At 34.6% G+C, this 19,873-nt stretch overlaps 1 protein-coding gene across 1 annotated transcript in view; it reads right to left on the bottom strand.

Annotated features, from left to right (window-relative positions):
* The window catches only part of MALRD1 (MAM and LDL receptor class A domain containing 1), a 240,940-nt gene that overhangs the window by 41,651 nt on the left and 179,416 nt on the right, over positions 1-19,873 (bottom strand). Inside the window, exons 33-35 of the mRNA XM_032092895.1 lie at positions 13,025-13,300; positions 9,657-9,782; positions 7,572-7,638 (exon numbers count right to left, since the gene is read on the bottom strand). Coding sequence (XP_031948786.1) covers positions 7,572-7,638; positions 9,657-9,782; positions 13,025-13,300 — 469 coding nt within the window. The remainder of the gene's footprint in view (positions 1-7,571; positions 7,639-9,656; positions 9,783-13,024; positions 13,301-19,873) is intronic.

A 19,873-nucleotide genomic window follows, 5' to 3' on the forward strand; every position in this document is an offset into this window, starting at 1 on the left:
TTCAGACACTAAATATAATTCTCTCTCTGATCTTGAGAGTTGCAATGGTTTTGATAATGTAGGAAAATCACCTTTTATAATGAAACATGCAGGTACTTTTATTCCCAAAGCTGTGTTAGCACCTTTCAGCTCCAAAATTTTGCAAGAAAAGGTTGTACAAAATGTTCATCAAGTTCTTCAATTTAGAAATTGTCCCAGAAATTCCTTGCTGATTTTCTTTACAGGTAAAAATGTCCCCACTCAGCAAACATATCACTAAGAGGCAATTTGAAAATACGTAGTTCACAGTTTGTTTTCCAGAATGACCGGTGGACTGTACTTAAAATAAACACTTCCACTGTGATTGCTCTTCAGATTCTATCAATGGGTCATTCAAGAGAGACTTTTTCCATTTGTCACAGTAATATTTTACCTCGGGAAAACAGAGAAAGACTATAAGCTACTTAGTTTGTTTCCAGTTTTAAAGATATCTTGAACTTTGTCTTTCTGTACAAAAGACCAAAACCTAAGAGTTAAATGAGAAAGCCTGATTTACATTTGAATCAAGTGCTAGAGATTTCTAAAAAACATGATTAGAAACATTTGTTGTGAGACCCCGCTTTGTTTCTATTCAGTTATATTTATTTAACTGACTCTAACATCTGGCTTTCAATTATGTGCAGTCAAATTTAATAAGTTATATAGAGACAACCTTTTTTTAGTTTTATAATATAAAAACCAAAAAAGACAGATTCCTTCTGAAATCATTGGATTCAGCAATTCACTGATTCAGACCACTCACAGGAGAACTTGACAGGATATCCCTACCTCACTGCAGAAGGTGGCAAACTGCCCTATATATTCAATAATGTTTGGCCAAGATAAATGTCAGTTGGAGGTTTTTTGTCATTTCTAGAAGTTACAAACTGCATGAAGCAGCTGGCTTCAGTGTGATAAAGAGCTGACCTCAGGATCATACTGTTATCTGCAGAGGGAGAAGAAGAGCAAAACTTGAAGTAAAGTGCTTCTAAATACAAAAATAGCCAGTATATGCCATTGATAATTTGCTCGATGGCAAGTTTCTCACTAGGTAAAACTCATTCGGCCAAACGTATTTACTTTGAAGTCACTCGGTACAAGTGGGGAAAATATAAATGAAAAAAACCCCAACTTATTAAACAAATTTGACATTTATCTTTCTATACAGAGGAACAGTATTTCCTGAATTCTGATATATGAAGGATTCAACAGATTTTCCTTTTTTTTTTTGTGTTGTGAAATGATCACTGAACTTCCTGAGAGCATGCAATCAGCATGAGAAGCAAAAGCTGTTTCGTCCCAACTATTGCAAAATAGACCAAATGCTAAGATTTTTGAATCTAAGTTTCTGTCACATTGCACCATAATCCCTATGGGATTTTCCTTTGGAAAAGGTTATGAAGTTAGAAACATGAAAAACTAAAAGGCAAGAGTATTGCTGCATCAAGCATCTTGATTTCATGAAACGTTTCCAAATAAGAAAGGATCAAGTGTAAATAAAAAATAGTATCATAAATAGAAACTTTAGGAAAGAGTTTCCTGTAGGCAAATCTTTAAAATGCATTTCTATCTATATATTGTATATTTTGTTTCATGACAAATTGTATCTAATTTATTCTGGAGAACAGATGTATTAATTTGTCTTCCTATTCTTAATTTTACCCAACTCAGGTAACCTGAATTTGTTATTTAATTTGCCCCAGCCTCACTTTTCAAATGAGACTTGGGTAAAGGAAAGATATGAGAAAAATCCTTCTCTATGCTAGATGTGTATGTTTGTAGATATGCCTTTGCTTCCCAAAAGCCAAATCTTAGCATGACATTTGTTTTCAGTGTGTTATCTTTTTGGCTACTGATCACGGCTTTTGTTTTTATTCATGGCTGCATCCTTATTTCATTGCTCCTCTATGTACAATTGATTTTCACGACTACAACTTTCCTGAGTAGGTGTACATGCTCAATATAGCTTCACCAATTTACCCATGTCCCATTTGTTCAGTAAATCTAAAGGAAAATTCTTGGGGAAGAAGTGAAATCAGTACCAGTTCGCTTTGTTTGAACAGTTAATAATCTGCAGTGAATCAGCAGCTGCTATGTCAGCAATTCTCCCTCTAAGGTGAGGATTTCTGAGAGCAGCAGGAGAAAATTTAGCTGAAACGGAAACTACCATCTTCTCCCTTTATAAACTCTCTTTACTTATGGATTGGTGTTTCTACATTGGCAGTGTTTAGACTTCATATTTCCATCAAATCACATTCCAGATGCTTCCAAGCATTTCATTTTCTTAGGCTGGAATATTATTATCACACATCCTGTGTGATATTAAAACAATCCTCCCACTTTTAAAGATAACTACCACCATCAGTCCTCAAAAATTCAGTAGCACAATACAGGTAAGAATAGATCCAAAGTCAAACATGTTTAGGAAAAAAACAAGATCAAACCTATGCTCCTCACTGAAATACTGTCCAGTGAGGATGCAGGATCTCCCTCCTTTGCCATATGTGATACTTAACTGAAAGAGGTAGCAAACAGTCTACCAAGACATTATTTAAAGCTGCATGCCACTTTGCAGGGCTCCTCAAAAAATTATCGTGCTTACCAGAAGCTAGTATTTTGAAAACAAAACCAGATTCTGAAAAAATGTCTCAACTACAAAAAACCCCCTTTTTTCTTTAAATTTTGTGAAATACTGCTTGCTATTGTACTACTCAGGATAAAATACTTTGTTTGCAATTTAAAACAGATCATTTGTGTTACAATCATAAGCTCATGGTAAAAAGGAGAAGGAAAGAAGCAAAAAATAGAGGATCAATTAATTTTTATTCTTTTTAAAAAAGAATAAGCAAGAATTCCCCTTCTCCGAATGAATTATCACCCTGTAAAATCAATTGTTTTTCTAAAAAATAAAAGGGAAAGTAATCTTCTTTACTTTTATCACATAAAAGAAACAAACAAAATAATTCAGTTTCTATATTTTGGGCCAAATCAGCATTTAGATACACAACTACAAAGATAGCCATAATTAATTATCTGTTTATAATGACTCCTTGCAATTCCAATCTCCACAGCTCAGTTAGCTAGATGTTACATATTGAATGAATTTAAAAACTGTTTAATGAAGAATTATTTCTAATCTGTAATATGACTCTGTTTAATTACAGAGCAGTGAATGCAATCACTTTTTTTTGCTAAAGGATAAAACCTTCTTATAGTTCAGACATTAATAAAAGTGCTCTCATTATACTCTCTAGTACTAGTCAGTGTAAATTCTCTGAAATTTGGTTTATTATGTAGAAAATATTTGTATAAAATAAAGGGAAACTCAAGCATTGTATTATATCTTTTCCAACCTAAAGAATTCTGGTTTTAGTAGGGCCTGCAGAAACAGGGCCAGGAATATTGGGTTTAAAGTAAAGGAGGGGAGATTCAGACTTGATGTAAGGAACAAATTTTTTACAACTAACTTAGTGAAATGCTGAAACATGTTGCCCAGAGATTTGGTAGATTCAAGGTCAGGTTGGATGCGGTTCTGACCAACCTGAAGATGAAATTACTCATTGCAGGGGGGTTGGACTAGATGAACTTCACAGGTTCCTTCCAACACAAACCATTTGATGATTTGACAATGATTTAACATTTATTATATGTGAAGTTTAGTACATTTTAAACGTGAGTGTTTAGTATTACTCTTGTCCAGTTGAATGAGAATGAAAAGTATGTATGAACAGTCTGGTTTGTGTTTTGGTTGGTTTTTTTGGTTTGGTTTGGTTTTTTGTTTTGGGGGGGTGGGATGTTGGTTTGTTTTTATTTTCTCCTGTTCTCAGTGTTTTCTTTTTCTTTCAACACTAGTACAATCTTTGAAGCTTCACCCTTCCACTTCAATGTGTTACAAACACACTTTTCCCAGCTTGCTTGCTATCCTCTATATTCCTCTCCTATGTTACCAGGCATCTGTGGTCTCACTTTAAAGCTAAAATAAAACAAACACAAAGAAAAACTGGATGAATGGTTGGGAAAAGCATACATATAATCAAAGGAATGATTTTGAAATCAGAGGATTGAAATTGCAAAAATTCTCGTCATTATTGCTCAAACTATCATGATTTGCTTGCGCAACCACAGTAGCTGATTGCCAGCACCAGCCATTTGGCTGCACATTGATTACAGAAGAGACCTCAGTCAGGATAAATAGGAGTCACATTTTGTCAAATCAGAGTGGCCATAGAATTTCAGATGAAAGCTCAGTTTAGTTTGGCAGACAAAGAAAATACCCATGAAATGGTAAGTACAAGATAAATATGTTTGATATGCACCCCAATTACTCTCCTGACCAAACTGCAGAAACAAATGCAAGTGACTTTCAAAGCTGACTCAAAAATTCAGATACCAAGCAGTTCCAGGACAGCCATCAAGCTGTGTTTCATTCAAGTAGGAAGATGACCATCACCCACAAAGCACCATTGCTCTGATTTAACTTGCATACTCTCCCTGAGAACATCCACCAGAACACCAACCACTAGTCACATTCTCAAACACTGGGCGTCTCACTGATGTTATTGCAGTCATTGTGCACCAGCTTAGAGAAGCTGTTTTCAGTAGCATGAACAAAAATTACAGCAACCCGATATACCAACTCTCTTGCTCACTCCAATATATACTGAAACGTTATCTAGACTTGGATGCACTGCTCTCTTTTCCACCAGGTCTACAGATATCTCTTCAGAGAGGGATGTCATACCTCACCTTCCACCTGCTACTGATCCCTCCTAGTTGCATAGTATTGAAAGACAGGGTGATGCCCTAAGTATTAACTATATATATATATATCTAAGGTACACGAGTTCACACATGTAAAAACATACAGCATCAAAGGAACTGGAGAAGTACTCAGTTTATAAAATCTACTATCCACTTTCAGTCTCTTCAAGGAGTTCAAATGTTTCTTTTGCCTAAGCAGCTACTACAAATTTACTGTTCCCATGCTTGCATGTTAAACAACTAGAAGGGGTCTATACAGTTAACTACTTCAACCCCACTGCATTAAAAACATAGAAAACCTCATCTATTATCACCAGCAAAAATGTTTTCCAGAAATTCTATTCTTTTCTATCAGTGTATTGCCATCTGACCTAAAATGAGCAGTAATTTCAGTTCTTAGAGGAAAATGATGGAACCTTGAATCAAATGAAGCTTTGAGACCTGTCCAGTCTGTTTTTTGTTAAACCAAAATTTTCAGAGAGGCCAAAGAAGCTTTTAAACTCCAGACTCAGGGCTTTTTTCATAGAAACTAGAGCACAATCATCTCACATGGGGGAAGATCAGAATCCATTTTGCCAGATAAAATCAAAAGAAAAGGACATGTTAACAAATTTTTTCCTTTTCCACTGTGTCGCTGCATAGTATTAGTCAAAGCCAGTGACTTTTAAGATCACTTTAATCCCCACACAATTACCTCTGGGTATCTAGGAAGACTCTCTGTCACTTCTGTGTCAGGGCAGGATCTGTACTCTGTTCTTTTCAGGCTTCTCCTTACTGTGCAACAGGCTTCCTTCACTCTTATACACTATGCTTTTTCTCCTGACCTATCCTGCAGACTAGAAGAACAGTTGCTCTCAAGGGAGGAAGATATTTCTAGCTAAACTTATCATTTCTTTTTCAGGAAGTTTAGAGTAAGAACTGAGAATAAAAAATAGCGTATTTTTCATTATAATTTCTAATTTTGTTCTGTTGTTTTGGGTTTTTGGGGGGTTGTTTGGTTGTTTTGGTTTTGGATTTTTTTTCCCCCCTGGGTATTGAAAACTGATATATTTCTAAATTTTTTATTATTTTAGGTACATTTTTGGGGTTTTTTTGTCTTTTCATGGTCTTGACACGGAATTTCAAACAGTCATGTAGTTTATCTTAGTAATGGTTAACTCTCCTGTTATTACATGTGTAAGTAATTCCTTAAAAATATTATAAAGCCTTGAATGGTATTGATATCAGACTGTTGATCTGGCTATCCCTTTTCTTCTCCATTTGCCATTCTCCAGCCATGTCCCTTACAGGCAGTTTTCAGAAAGCCTATTGCAGCATGCACTGGAGTTCTGGCATTCTTGAGTAGAATTTCCCCAACAGAAGCATGTACAGCTCTTGGAGTTATGTTAGTCCACCAGTTAAGGAATTCTTGTTTCTGTGCCTTTGCTCTGATTGCCTTTGCATTACATCAGAATTAAATATGTTTCTTACTGAATGCTGAGGGAAAGTACCCTATTTACTAGTTTAATTTAATATTTTTATTCCAAATGTCTTTGATTTCTGTGGATAAAAAATATTTGCTTGTTTGGGTTACTTTCTCTTGCAAGTCTGAACAGAAGTTCAAGTCTTATAATTCTCTTGTGTACTTAAAATCTCAATTACTCCCCCAGTGCTTTTTCCTTGCAAATTTTCTTTTCGATCAAGGATTTAATTTACAAATTGCAACCCCCCTATTGCAAATCCCTTGATTTTCCAATGACTTTTCATTCTGTTTCATCTGCAATCTTTCCCTATGGTTTTTGTCCCCTTTGTATCTTTATGTGTTCAAAAAAATTTTGAAACAGCCACCTTAGTGAAATTCCACAGTTCTTGCAGAGACAATTCTCTGTTCTATGATACTGGACATTTTTGGGGAAATCTGCAGGTAATTGTTTCCTGAGAGCCAAATCGAAGTACCCTGTATGAATGTCCTGATATTTTCTGAGTATGTTATATATTACATTTCTTCAGCCAATAAAGGATAAACATGACTTGAAAGAGAAAGCAGGCTTATTAATGTGTTTCCTAGTGGCTAGGAGATAAACCTTAACATCTAGTCTTGACTAGTTACTCTGATAAAACAGTCACTTCTTTAGTAATTTGGTAAACTCTTTAGCAAGCTCCACTGAAGCACGTGAAGGACAAAAGCATAACACATACCATCACTTTCTTTGCATTTAAAAAGTCTCCTCTAATTTCCCAATGGGAAACAAAGTGATATCTTGTGTAAATGACCTGCTTCAGATAGCCTGACACTTTCTAATGGCTCGTTCATTCTACATCAGAATTCCATACGTTATTTTTTTTTCAGCAGAGTATTTCCAGAAAAAAATGCAAGCATATTTTTAACCCCCTTTTTTAGGGGAGGGAAAAACACTTTCTTTTCCAAATACCTGCCAAGAAGATAAAGATGAGAATGTGGCCTGCTTTAAAATCTCATCTGAGGTATACAACACCCGCTGCAAATAAGGCACAGAAATGTGTGTTTTTAAATGTTGATGTGAAGCACGAGACACAAAAAACTTAAGGTGTCAGGCCAACAGGTTGTCTCATGTAATGACAGATGAAAGTTACAGAAAATTCTATCTGATAAATAACATTCTTCTCAAAATATGGTTTAACTCACTAAGTGTAAACAAAAATAGTGTAGACATACAGACATTTTAAAATACACTTCTATGGAATGTCATTTCAGTCCCTGGAGAGCAAGCCACCTCTTTCAACTGCAGCTTTTTCCAATGTCAAGCAAAAGGTCAGTTGCCAATGAAACTTACTGGCATAATGGAATGTCATCTTTGATGATGCATTTTCCTCCATTTTTGCAGTATTCTTCAAGACAAACTGCAAACATAAAGGTAAAAATTGTAATTTCCCCCTCTTTGTTATTACATTTGTCATTGTCTGATTTTCAAAATGGTAAAATATTCACACCTGTCCTTTTGGTGCTTAGCACTTCCAAAACTTCTTTTTTTAGACCTGGACTTGGTGATACAAGTGTGAAGTCATAACATTATTGTAAGCAATGGAGTGCTCTTGAGCTTATAGAAATCCTGATGCTTCACTTGAACAGGCTTCAAATTTTTCTCAACTGAGATTTTCATCTGATTCCAGAAATGGAATTTTTGCCACTTACTTGATTTTCAAACAACAGGAATATGTAAAATGAGATCCAAAAGTATTGAACTTATATTTAATTAGTACCTAAGTCTACGTTATCTTTAAAAGCTTTTATATAGGGCTGGTGAACAGACACTCCTTTGTGACCAATCCTTTTATAGAAGATATTCAGAATTTTAACACTTAGAATCATATTCTCATAAGAACTAGGGAAATCAGGCTTTAAAAGACAAAAGGTATTTAAGTAGTTGGTGACATCCTGTTAAAAACTCTTGATGTCCCTTAATTTGGATTTCCACATCATCACATTTAGTTTTACTGAAGCTTAGTTTTACATTGCTTTAGCAAGAAAAAACTCAAAATCAAAATAGAATCCCCTCAATCTTCTTTAATAAGAAAATAACTGGTAATAATACAAATTGGACCTAAAGAGTTTTGGATATATGCAAAATGAAATTGTTTATGGCATATAACAGTGTTACTCAGTGTGGACACCTCCAGTTTCAGGATTAAATTTTGGAATGTAAATTACTTACTTAAAAGATCTGCCTTCTGATAAAATAATGGAAGATTTGTAATTTAGTGTCATGTGAGTCTACTAGTTTATGTTCTATATTCTTCTACATTGAACTAAATTCTGAATATGTTGCTTTTAATTTAAAATCATTTTTATAAATCAAATTTACCAAGTATGAATTCTCTCATTCTTATAGAAGCCGTAATTTTTTAATGTTGAAGTATGATTCCTTCTCTCACATGAGCAACCTGGTCTAGTGAAGGTGTCCCTGCCCTAGTCAGGGGTGTTGGAACTCTGTGATCTTTAAGGTCCCTTCCAACCCAAACCATTTCATGATGCTATGAGAGATGGTGAACACAATACTTGTGGTCACATTTCACTCCCAAAGAAAACCGTGCCTCCTACCAATAAGAGTTTGCTAAACTTTTAGTTTGTGAATAAACATTTAACACATTATAATGAACTATATTATTGCAATGCATATGAAATGTTGTGAATTTTATCACAAAACTCATAAAAATTACAAAAAGAGAGCTAAATTCTCAGCTAATGCAAATTCAGCAAAGCTGGCAGAGTACTGTCAACACAGAACTGGTCAAGAGTTCTGTCTGGGGAAGAGCTGCAGTAACTTTTTGTCATTGAATGGGATGTTTTGAATCTAGATTTACTTATTTATATCAACATTATCTATGCATTTGTTAGATTTTGTTAATAAAAATCTAATTCACATTGAATGTGTATTATTGTCCTGTACTTATCTTTCTCCACCATTTAACAACTGCAAACCAAATCTGAATATTGTGTCAAATGCACTGTGATTAAAAAAATGCTGTTTGGTTTATTTTCCAACCTGGATTTGCAACATACTTGAAAAAAACCACAAATAAGCAATCCTATTACTCAACAATGTGGGTTAACTGAAGTGGGTTACTCAACTGGCTGAAATCAAGGGAGGTCCTAAAAGTGTACTACAAAGGGTTGGGGTTTTTTTGAACAATGTGTTTATACCTTAAGAAACACCCCTTGTGAAGATGTTAACTAGATGTATTATTCTTCATCTTTTTTCATCTCTGTCATACTTTCATCAGGACAATTCATGCCTAATATAATTTGACAAAGTTTTAGCAGAGGAATGTCAGTCAAGTTTGAGGACTGCCAAAACATTCAGTAGGAAATAACTATACTTTCTTTGTTTCAAATGATATTTTTATGCAAAATGAAGTACCTGAACAGCCAGACTCATCAAGGCTGGAATCTATGCAGTCTACAATTCCATCACAACGCTGGGAGAAGGCTATACATTGATTAGTTGATGCACATAACAAAGAACCATTGGAACAATCTTTAATGGCTGAAATGAAAAGTAACATGGTGGTTATCATCAGCTGTATTTTATTTTCTCACTGTTAAAAAAAACTAGCAGAAAACTTGATTCGTACTGTAGGATATAAGCTTGAATCTGTGTGATCTCTACAAGCCTTCATCTTCAAAGACATACAACTTTACTACTGAGATGCTAAATAAGTAAACAAATACAGAGCACAGATGGTACAGAACCCAAATTTTCCCACATAATATTTGTGAAGGAGTACATATTAACTTATAATGTTGAGAGTGTATGCTGCAAAATCCCAAAGAAAACCCATAAAAAAGATATCACAAACCACAATCAACTCTCATTAAAAAACTAGTTTTAAAATGATAGAATCAATTTTTTGCACATTATTTTAACACATTACAGAGGGAACAGTCATAGCAATGGATCTAACTGCTGAAAATTTTGCAGTTAAGGACATTGACACCAAGGTTTTGGGGCTAAGGTAAAGAATATTAAGAGGCACATGGAGGCACTAAAACCAGCAAAGATATGAAAGTGTAAATATACGATTTTCATCCATATTTAATTTTCCAGGTGCACATTAAACCAGTAGAAGGGATAATAATATTACAGTCTGTTTGAAAGTATAAAATTTTTAATATTCCATAGGTATCTAAAACTTACCAGGACTACAAGAGATATATTTTGGTGCACTACAGAAAACTGAGAAATGACTTTTTATTCATTGCTATTAGCACTTTAATCAGATGATGCAGGTGGAAAAGTATGTTGGTCTGTGGAAAAGTAATGTATACATCCCACTGATGTTAATACGTTTGTTTTCCACCTTTACTATTGTAATCAGGCAAATAAAAGACTAAATAGGTGAGATAATACACCCTTCACTAAAACTGACAGCAAGAAGAGAGCCAGCCAAATAGAATACCTATAACTGGAAAAGAGTTCCAGAATTTTCTTGTTAAATGCAACAAGTAGTAAAGTCCATTACATTAATAGGTATAAAACAGTATTAGCATAATACTGTCCAGCCTAACTGCTATGTGAACTCTACAGGAAATTCTGTCTGCATAAATCTCTAAGTCATGAAGAAAAGCATTTCTGTGGTAGAAACTGTGGTTTTAGTAGGGACTTAACTAATGGTTTTTTGTTTGGTTGGGACGTTCTTGTCCTGGCCTCCTTTTGGATTTTATCCTTAATCTCTGCAAGATGCATTTTGACAACTGGTCTTTATCCCAAAACAAAACTTTCCCTGATGAATTCCTGAATTCAGAACACTTTTGGTCATTTCTTGTTACATTTTAATGAATAAAATTGCTATGGGACACAAAATGGAAAGCGTCAGTAATGCCTAAACTGAAGATTTTCTAAAATGAGCAGGTAGATTTGATCTGCACCAAGATAAAAAAATCAATCTGAAATCCAAAAAAACTAAAAACCCACTCTCAATCTGTGCTGAGAGTACACATAGGCTGGAGTTCCTAGCACAACATTCAATATTATAGATTGTGCATAAATTTCAATAAAATAAATAAAATTTCTGAGGCATTTACTTTTTCTCTCTGATGTTCCCCTGTTGACAAACTCCTATGGCTTTTCACCTGTTAAAAGTAGGAAGCTAAAGATTAAGTGCTGTGTCTCATGGCATACACAGTTGGATCTCAGCACCAGCTGTGACAGTAATCAGCTTTCCACTGATTTCATTGCAAACTAACACGAATCACTTCCTTTTTGCTTTGCCTTCTTTCCTAATTAGCTTTCTTTCTCTGAACTATCTTCTTCAGAGAAGAAACATGAATTGCTTCTTCTGTATTTCTATCTTATACTATCAATGCTTACATGTATATATATTATAAACTGAATTTTGGAGTAACAATGAAGTACAAACTTGACTAAGTTTCCTTCAGACTGGGAACCCCAAAGGTGAGAAATATCTGTGGAGAATATTTGTTCTCTGAATAGACCAGGATTTAATTTCTCCTTAATTCCTGGGTATTGTTTAGAAGTCAAAGCAATACAATAAATAAAACAAAACCATATCTCAGTTTTTTGGGGAATGAAGAAAATCATGGAAATCTTTTGGCTTTCAAATGTTGAGGTTCTACATCAGCTTCTGTGGTGTGGAGATGGGATGTGCATGTAATAGAAAACAGCATGGAGGTCTCTACCAGAGGCCAGATTGAGGATGAAACAAGGTCAAATGTAGATTAATGATGAGAGGTTTTTTGAAGAAAGGGACATGCAACATTGCTACATGTCTTCAGGGTATGTAGAATTTAACATAAAAGTTATCTCCAAAATCATGTCTTCTGCCAGCAAAACCACAGAGCTCACTTCTAAACAAGAGGCTTACAGAGATAGTCTGTCAAATCCATGCCAGTTTGGTAGACTAATTTGCTAAAATAAATGGCATGTGTAGTAGCCTGCATTTATATTTAGTAGTTTTGATAAAAAATATTAAAGAACCCCTTGGAAACTGATATTTTAGCAATTTTTTTTACTTCTGATAAGGATGAGAAAAATGTTAAAAGTTTTACAGCATGAGATGTTTAGGAAGAAAAAATTTTATATGTAAAAAGCCTCCTTTCTTTTTTATTATATGTAGCTAATTATTTATTATTGAAATTCCTGGAATTAAACATTTGGCCTCAGTTCATCTACAACTAATAAATTATTTTTAAATGGGCAGACACTCTCTTTTGTGTCTACCTTTTCAGGTGTTTCTCCATGGCATCTCATTGCAGTTACATTTCAAAGCCTATTGTCTTGTGTTTTATTTGTGAGCCCTTTTCCTTGCTTTGGGCAGAGGTTGCTGCTACTTCATGACTGGACTTGATTTCAAAATCCTTGAAAGGCCAGGACTGCCTTCAATGGTATTGAATTACAGAACAGCAGAAGTCTGCCTTTCTGTCATATCATAATCAGAGGTTACAGAGGCAATGCAAATGCAGCTGACTGATTTAGGGAAAAAATGTGGCAATGCTTGCTAATGTTAACAGAAACACGACCACAATTTTTTTAAGCATTTACCAAACTTGATAGCCAGGACATTAAAATGCATAAGCAAGATTATTTAGAAATGTAAAGTGTCTCTGCAATTAATGCATTATATGTGATACAAATAGAAATTTTTTTGACAAGGGAATGATGGATTTTACACTAAACTGCACTATGTTGCTCTTTTTCTTTCCTAAAACATCACTGGTTTAGGCAGGTAAGGTAACATTGCCGTAACTACAACAATGAAAGTAACTTATGGCAGCCAACTTCATCTTCACTAAGGTGGCAGTCAGGCACACCATCACACCGCAGGAGGGATGGGACACAGCCTTGAGAAGGACACAGGAACTCTGTTTCCTTGCAGGAGCCCGGAGATGTGGTGGTAGGCATCTCCATGGGACAGTTCATTTCATCACTCCCATCCATGCACTCTTCAACCCCGTTGCACCGCGCAGCGAGGGACAGACACTGCTGCACGTATGCACATGTGAACTTGTCACCACTGCAGGTTGGAGGGTGTGGATCAGCTGCTCCTACAAGAAGAAAAGGAACGTTTAGTGATTCTTTTCTTTCAGTAGTCATTCATACTGCCTTTGAGACAGACATAGGAACTGCTGGGAATGCAACTGATTTTGGTTACTAAACTCTTTAAATAAAAGGAACACAACCTGTATAAAAACACAGCTCTTAAGTGCAAAACAGAGTATTAAAAACATTTTGTCTCATATTAACTCCATTGTTGTTGCAGCATTCTGCTTCTAAAGCTCAAGTTCAGCATTTATTTTGATCCTATTACTTCTTTTGCCATGTATGCATAGAAGGGTTAATACCAAAGTATTAATAAATCTTGCCTTTAACCCTGTATCTGGAAAGCCTTAAAACAGCCCTCAGTTGCAATTTTAAGTTAAATAAGGAAAAAGATTTTTATAAAGCAACAATAAAATTTTTTACTGATCTAGTTTATTATCACTCTGAATCATTAGCTTAGCTTGATGTGATAGAGAATTAAAAAAAAAAAAATTTAAAAATCCTAGATAGGTTTCCAGGGTACAAGTAAATAAAAATGTGTTTTTAGAATTTCAAACTTTAACTAATTCAGACATCTGACCAAAAAAAAAAAAAAATAAAATCCATACTTACTTGCATTGATGGAAGAAAATACTGGGAAAAGCTTCATGTATATAAATAAATTGTCCCAGATACCTAAGTCCTTCTTTTTTTCCTGTGAAAACCATTACAACTGATTTTATCAGCAGAAGCATAAGATCTATTTGTGGAAACTAATTTCTAAGGAGTTGGCTATGCCAATGCTGTGTTCTTTATGGCATCAGTGTCTCCCATGGAAGCAATGTGATAGGTTCCTGCACTTTTTATGTGCAGGGAAAGGAGTATAATCTCCAGAATTTAGCTCCATACCATACATTTAATCTTTTCTAGGTCAATTTGCAGCAGCTGAGTAAAAAATATAATATGATCATTAGAGACAAGGTATGATAAATTAATGTCACTACCTCTGTAAAAGACAGGAGGAGTTTGCTGTTGACTTGGGCTGAGGCAAGTGAGACTAGCACAAAAGTCATGGGTGGATTTCATCCTGTCTTTTGAAATGGTTGAAACAACCATTGTTCTCTGACCTCAGATGTCAAATATTACTGCTGCATTAATGCATGACACTCTTACAGAGTGTATGGATTTTGGCATTATTTTGTGACCTTTCATCCACTGGTCATATCAGTATGTTTATGCATTCTGCAATACCAGGCTGGGGTTTGACAGCATGAGGACTTTGTTGAAACATGCTCAGTTTCAAAGATACCTCAATCATAAGTCACAAAAGCATTTTGTACAAGTAAATGAACTGCTAATACATTCAGGTAAACAGAGTACCAGCAGTATTTTACCATCTGGTTGCTTGTGAAGCAGTTACAAGGAGAAAGAGCTCAAAGTTCTGTCTAACATAGACCTTCTCTAGATTAGAAATTTTTGATTTTCATGTTGTGTTTATATCAAAACATAATAATTGAAAAGCTTCATACAATAGAACATTCCTGATATTATTTCATACACCTAATTTTATTAAATTAAATCATTCTACTAGCAAAGTGTATTTAATACACTGGATATAATGTAAACATAAAATAACAAAAATGGATATTGACTCAGTGAAAATCATAACCTAGTGATCTTTTCTCCTGTTTGTATTCAGAATTATGCCATGGATACCTCAAAGACGTGTACATTTACATGGGATTGAAAAGATTGTGGTTTCATATGTGTTTTATAAATGTGTTAGTCTAAAAAAATTATTTATGCTGCTTCAAAAGGCTTATGGAAGTTGGTTTTAGATAGCTGATTATAGACATTGGAATCACATAGTGGATTGATTTTTTACAAATTGAAAGTATTCTAAATTTTGCACTTTTTTCTACTTTGGTCCCATATTTTATCAGATAATAACAGTAGCCCATAAGGATGTTTGAATTTGGTTTGTCAAATAAAAACTGTATATAAGGTCATGATTCTGCCAATATACTGATGAAATGTTGTTGGGGAACATATTTCTCTCTCCATTAATACAGAACTAGTGCTGTCAAATCTTGCAAAGTGGAGTAAAAAAAAATTTTTCATATTTCTAGTTTGCACTTGCGCTGGGAAAAAATAAAAAAGTATGATTACATTTGATATTATTTTTTTTTCTATCTGTTATTTCTGACCCTGTCCTCACAGTGCCTAGGGGGCATTTAGGCAGCGAAAATGACTTAAGCTGCAGTCAGTTCTGCTTATGCACATTCTTTTGTCCTTGAATAGACCTCTGTTAGTTTTTCTGTGTTTGTTCTTGATACTATGGAAATTAACCCCACACAGTTACAATACATTTGACTTTCCTGTGGTTGCCTGTTTATATTGCAGGAAAGATTGCATTTCTAATAAATTTGTGAGCATTTCTGACCCAGTTTAATTTCCTGTTCATGATATGTTTACTCGCATGTTTCTACCCAAATTTATTCTGTAAACTGAAATCCCCTCTTAAACTCAAAATCTTGAATGCAGTGCTTGTTATGAATCTGGTCTTGAGTGTTAAACTATTTTCAGACTTTTGTAACACTGATCAGTTTGGCCTTATGGTCCCAATCACATGATGAACTTATGCATGCGAATAATCCTGTACTAAATTCAGTATTTAGGGAAATTCTTTAATGCTTTTTTTGAATGGGGCATGATTATCTTTCTATTATTATTATTATTATTATTGTTGTTGTTGTTGTTGTTGTTGTTGTTGTTGTTGTTGTTGTTTTCTATCATTATTCCCTCTGGTTGTTAGAAAATAATTTGTAGGATGAAGTTCTTCCTGACTTGCATAGCAATTGTGTTAGAGTGTGCAATATTCACTGAGGGCTGCGAAGATGTGTTCAGGTTAAGTTATGGATAAGGTCTTATTGAGACCAGGGGGTCTTATTGAGGTCTGGTTTATGTTTGCAGTACATTAAAAAAATCCAAAGTCATACCCTGAAATAAGTAAAATCATTTTAGATTAGAACAGTTTATGAGATGAGAATATACTTCAAAGATCATAAGCGTATCTCTTGCTTATTAACTCACATTATATGTTAATTAGTTCATTACTTCACACATGTTTGGTTTCAGATACAATAGAAAATTGTGCTCTGGATGACATCCTATAAGATGTCATTATTGTCATGGTCTGCCAAAACTCTACTCCCAAGTTCAATCTATTTTCTTTACATAAAGTAGTTTATAAATGCTTTTCTTAATTATAAATTAAATATGCCTGGTAAAAATTTTGAAAATTTATAAAAACATTAATTTGTACATAGCTAACATTCAAAACAAACTAATTAAGAATATGCAAATGTAGGAAATCATTAACTAATTCCAACTGAAAAGAAATCTCAAGCAACTTTAATGCAAAACTAATTACTTTTATTCAAAGCTACCATCTATGTAATTACTTGTTTTAAACTCATCATTGCAGTATCTGCTACTGACATGTTTCCGTCTAAAAAGTGAGAATATTCATCCTGTTTTCTTGCCACTGTGAAGAATTAAACTAACATGTTAACACTGCAATGTGGTTTGCAGTGAAAAATGAGCTGGCACTAATGAGAGACTCTTCATAAACACTCTCCATGTGCTGACTCACACAGTAGTACACGCACAATTTAGCAATGAAAACTAACTTTAAACTTATGCATATCCATGAATTCTATATTCTCCTCTTGTAGGTATATATGAAAGTTATTTAAACAGCAGAATCTGAAGTGAAGCCTTTTCAATGCAAATTGGACTGTTTGTGGCTCGCACATTGTTTCTGTCACTCAATATCGTTCAATTCAACAATTGCCTAATACTGGAATGCCAAGAAAATGTTTCCCTCACCTTTTCCCAAATGCAGAAAAGATGTTCCCAAGGCAGCGGTCATCTCCTGAGTGCCGTGTGACTCTCATTTTCAGACCATATTCAGGAGTGGAGGAGATATTATACAGGTTGCTTTTTTAAAAACCGGTGTGTGTCTGAAACTATTTAAGTACTTGGATATAAATCTACTGAATGATGAGTTCTAAAGAAGACAGGATAAAAGCTTAGCTTTTTGTATCCAGTCTGCATGACCACTAAAAAGCAGGACTAAAGATCCTCAAGAATTCAGTATTTGCACACAGATGAAAAGCAAACTAAACAAAAACAATTTCAGCATAAATAACCTTGGCACTGCAAAACACTGAGCCTGAATTTAGATCCGCATGAAAAACAGCAGTAAATTGTTGATGTTCCATTATAGCTAAAGGAATCATGACTTTTTAAGTAGAAAGCTGAGTACATGTCCTTATTTATTTTACTTTGCACTCAGTGTTTTATTTTGCACTTTTTTTTACCTTGCATATGGCAAATAACCAAAATTAATGGAAAGGTTTAAAAATGTGCATATAACATCTACTTGTATATCATAAAAAAGACATTTTAATTAGGTCCTAAAACATGACATTTTAATTTGGTCCTATGCCTTTTAAAACTTACTCACACAGCTGTGCTGGCTGAGTTATAATCTAAGGACCAAAAGTGCTACCTCACAAGCACCTTCACACTTTTAAGAGAAGTTAAGTAGCTGAGGTAGATATAAAAACATAAAAGTCAGACCAGTGTTTAAAGCAAATAAAATCTGGCATGTACTGCTTCATGAACTGCAATAACTACCTCTTTAGATATCTGTATTTCATTGTTGCCAGATCAAACAGGTGCTTTTAAATACATTTTTACTGCAATGCGTCAACCATCAAACCATAATAATGATAATAATTTGGTAAATAGAGCTCATGAGCTGATGACTTGGGAGGAAGGAGCCTTTACAATATGAAAAATGTTAAGTCAATAAGTGGTCCATGTCAAGGACGTATTTATATATTTGTGGGATAGGGATTTGTTAAAGGCTTACTGTTGTTTGATGAACATTTTCTGTACACTTATGCTTTGCTGTATTATTGTCTTTGTCATGGAGCATATGATCCTGTTTCCTGGCCATAAAGCAAACTTCACAGGTCGGCACTGCAAATATTTTGCCCATGAATCACAGGGATTCAGCTGCAGAAAACCACAGAACTGCTATTACCTGAATGCTAATATAAAATAAATGTTTGTATTGCACAGTCATTATGACAGCAAGTAACACACAAACATGCTTGGTTTGAAAGAAGCAACACCTCCAGGCTATCCTCCTCTTTTCTGCCTTTCTCTTCAAGCACTAAGATCTCTGGTGCAGAGTAGGTCCCCATTTATATATTACCTGTAACAGTGAATTTTAGTTAAGACTAGTGGGCACTGGCATTAGAGTCAACACCAGGAAGCATGAAATAAAGTTACCACCTATGCTGTTAGGCAGCATTACCTCAGTTGTATCGGAGATCGCTCTAAAGTCCATTTAAGTAAATGGGATAACTCATACTGATTTTAATGGGCCTTGCATCAGACTCTTGAAAACTAACAACCTGTTTGATCTATTTGCATAAGTAATTTGCATAGTAAATTAATAAAAACGGTGGACCTATTAACTGTAGGTAAAAGAGGTCAAAAATAACTCCCTCCAATAGATTTCATTAGACAAGAGTATAAATTAATTATGGGCCCAATCCAGTGCATTAATTAATTTGAAATAGATGTCAGTCCTCACTTTCTGTTCAGTAAACATCGGATCAGGGAACGAAATCAATGCATTCAAGGTGGCTGCAAAGAAACAACCTTGTTACAAAAATTAATGGACTAAAATTGTTCAAATACTTCAACAATCTTTCCATGGGTTTTTATCAGTTTCAATAAAACTTCTGCTGTTTATTTCCAAGCTTTTAAAAAGACAAAAAAAATGAGGAAATTGAGTCCGGCCAATTCAATCTTTAACTCTCTTCCCTTCATGAGAAGACAGAGGTATGGGGCAGCACGCTGGAAAGGATCCCAGAGACCCTGTAACAAAGCCAGAATTTAAAAAAGCAGAACGTGGCCCAATGATTTCAGATTTTTATATGTCTGTGCTGAATTTATTTTAAATGATCACAGTTTGCTAACATACAAACAAAATGGAAAACAGACAGGTTTACTGCCAGTAAAGTCAAGCTATGATTTAGTTTTCACTCAGAGAACTACTGCTTCTGGCTGGAACAAGCTGACTACCTGTGACAGCAATATGGCAATATCTGCCATATTTCTGCTAAGAACAATCTGGGAATTGCCAGCTATGCCTGCTAATGTGATGGATTTATTGGTTTGTTTATTTATTAGGAGCAATGACTGGAGAAGCTGTGAGGCTTTAGTCTTTGACAAAATGAAGTGGATATAATTTTTGAGATAAATCTGAGCTGGAGACTTATTGAGGAGAAGAGTAAGTTTTACATAAGGAAGAATCTAAGAATTTACTTCTTTTTAAGATAGTATCATGAAACCATTTAGTCCCAAATATTATTTCTCTCCATTCCTCCGAGGGAATATGTTGATTTTTATGAATGAACTTTGCAAGGCAAAATATCATCTCTGGGATTTGAAGATTTTTTGGTGTAAAGAGATAGGGTTTAGAGGTTCAATATTAATGAGACTATTTAAATACG

The sequence above is a fragment of the Corvus moneduloides genome, chromosome 1 (assembly GCF_009650955.1).
Source record: "Corvus moneduloides isolate bCorMon1 chromosome 1, bCorMon1.pri, whole genome shotgun sequence".
NCBI classification, from domain to species: Eukaryota; Metazoa; Chordata; class Aves; order Passeriformes; family Corvidae; genus Corvus; species Corvus moneduloides.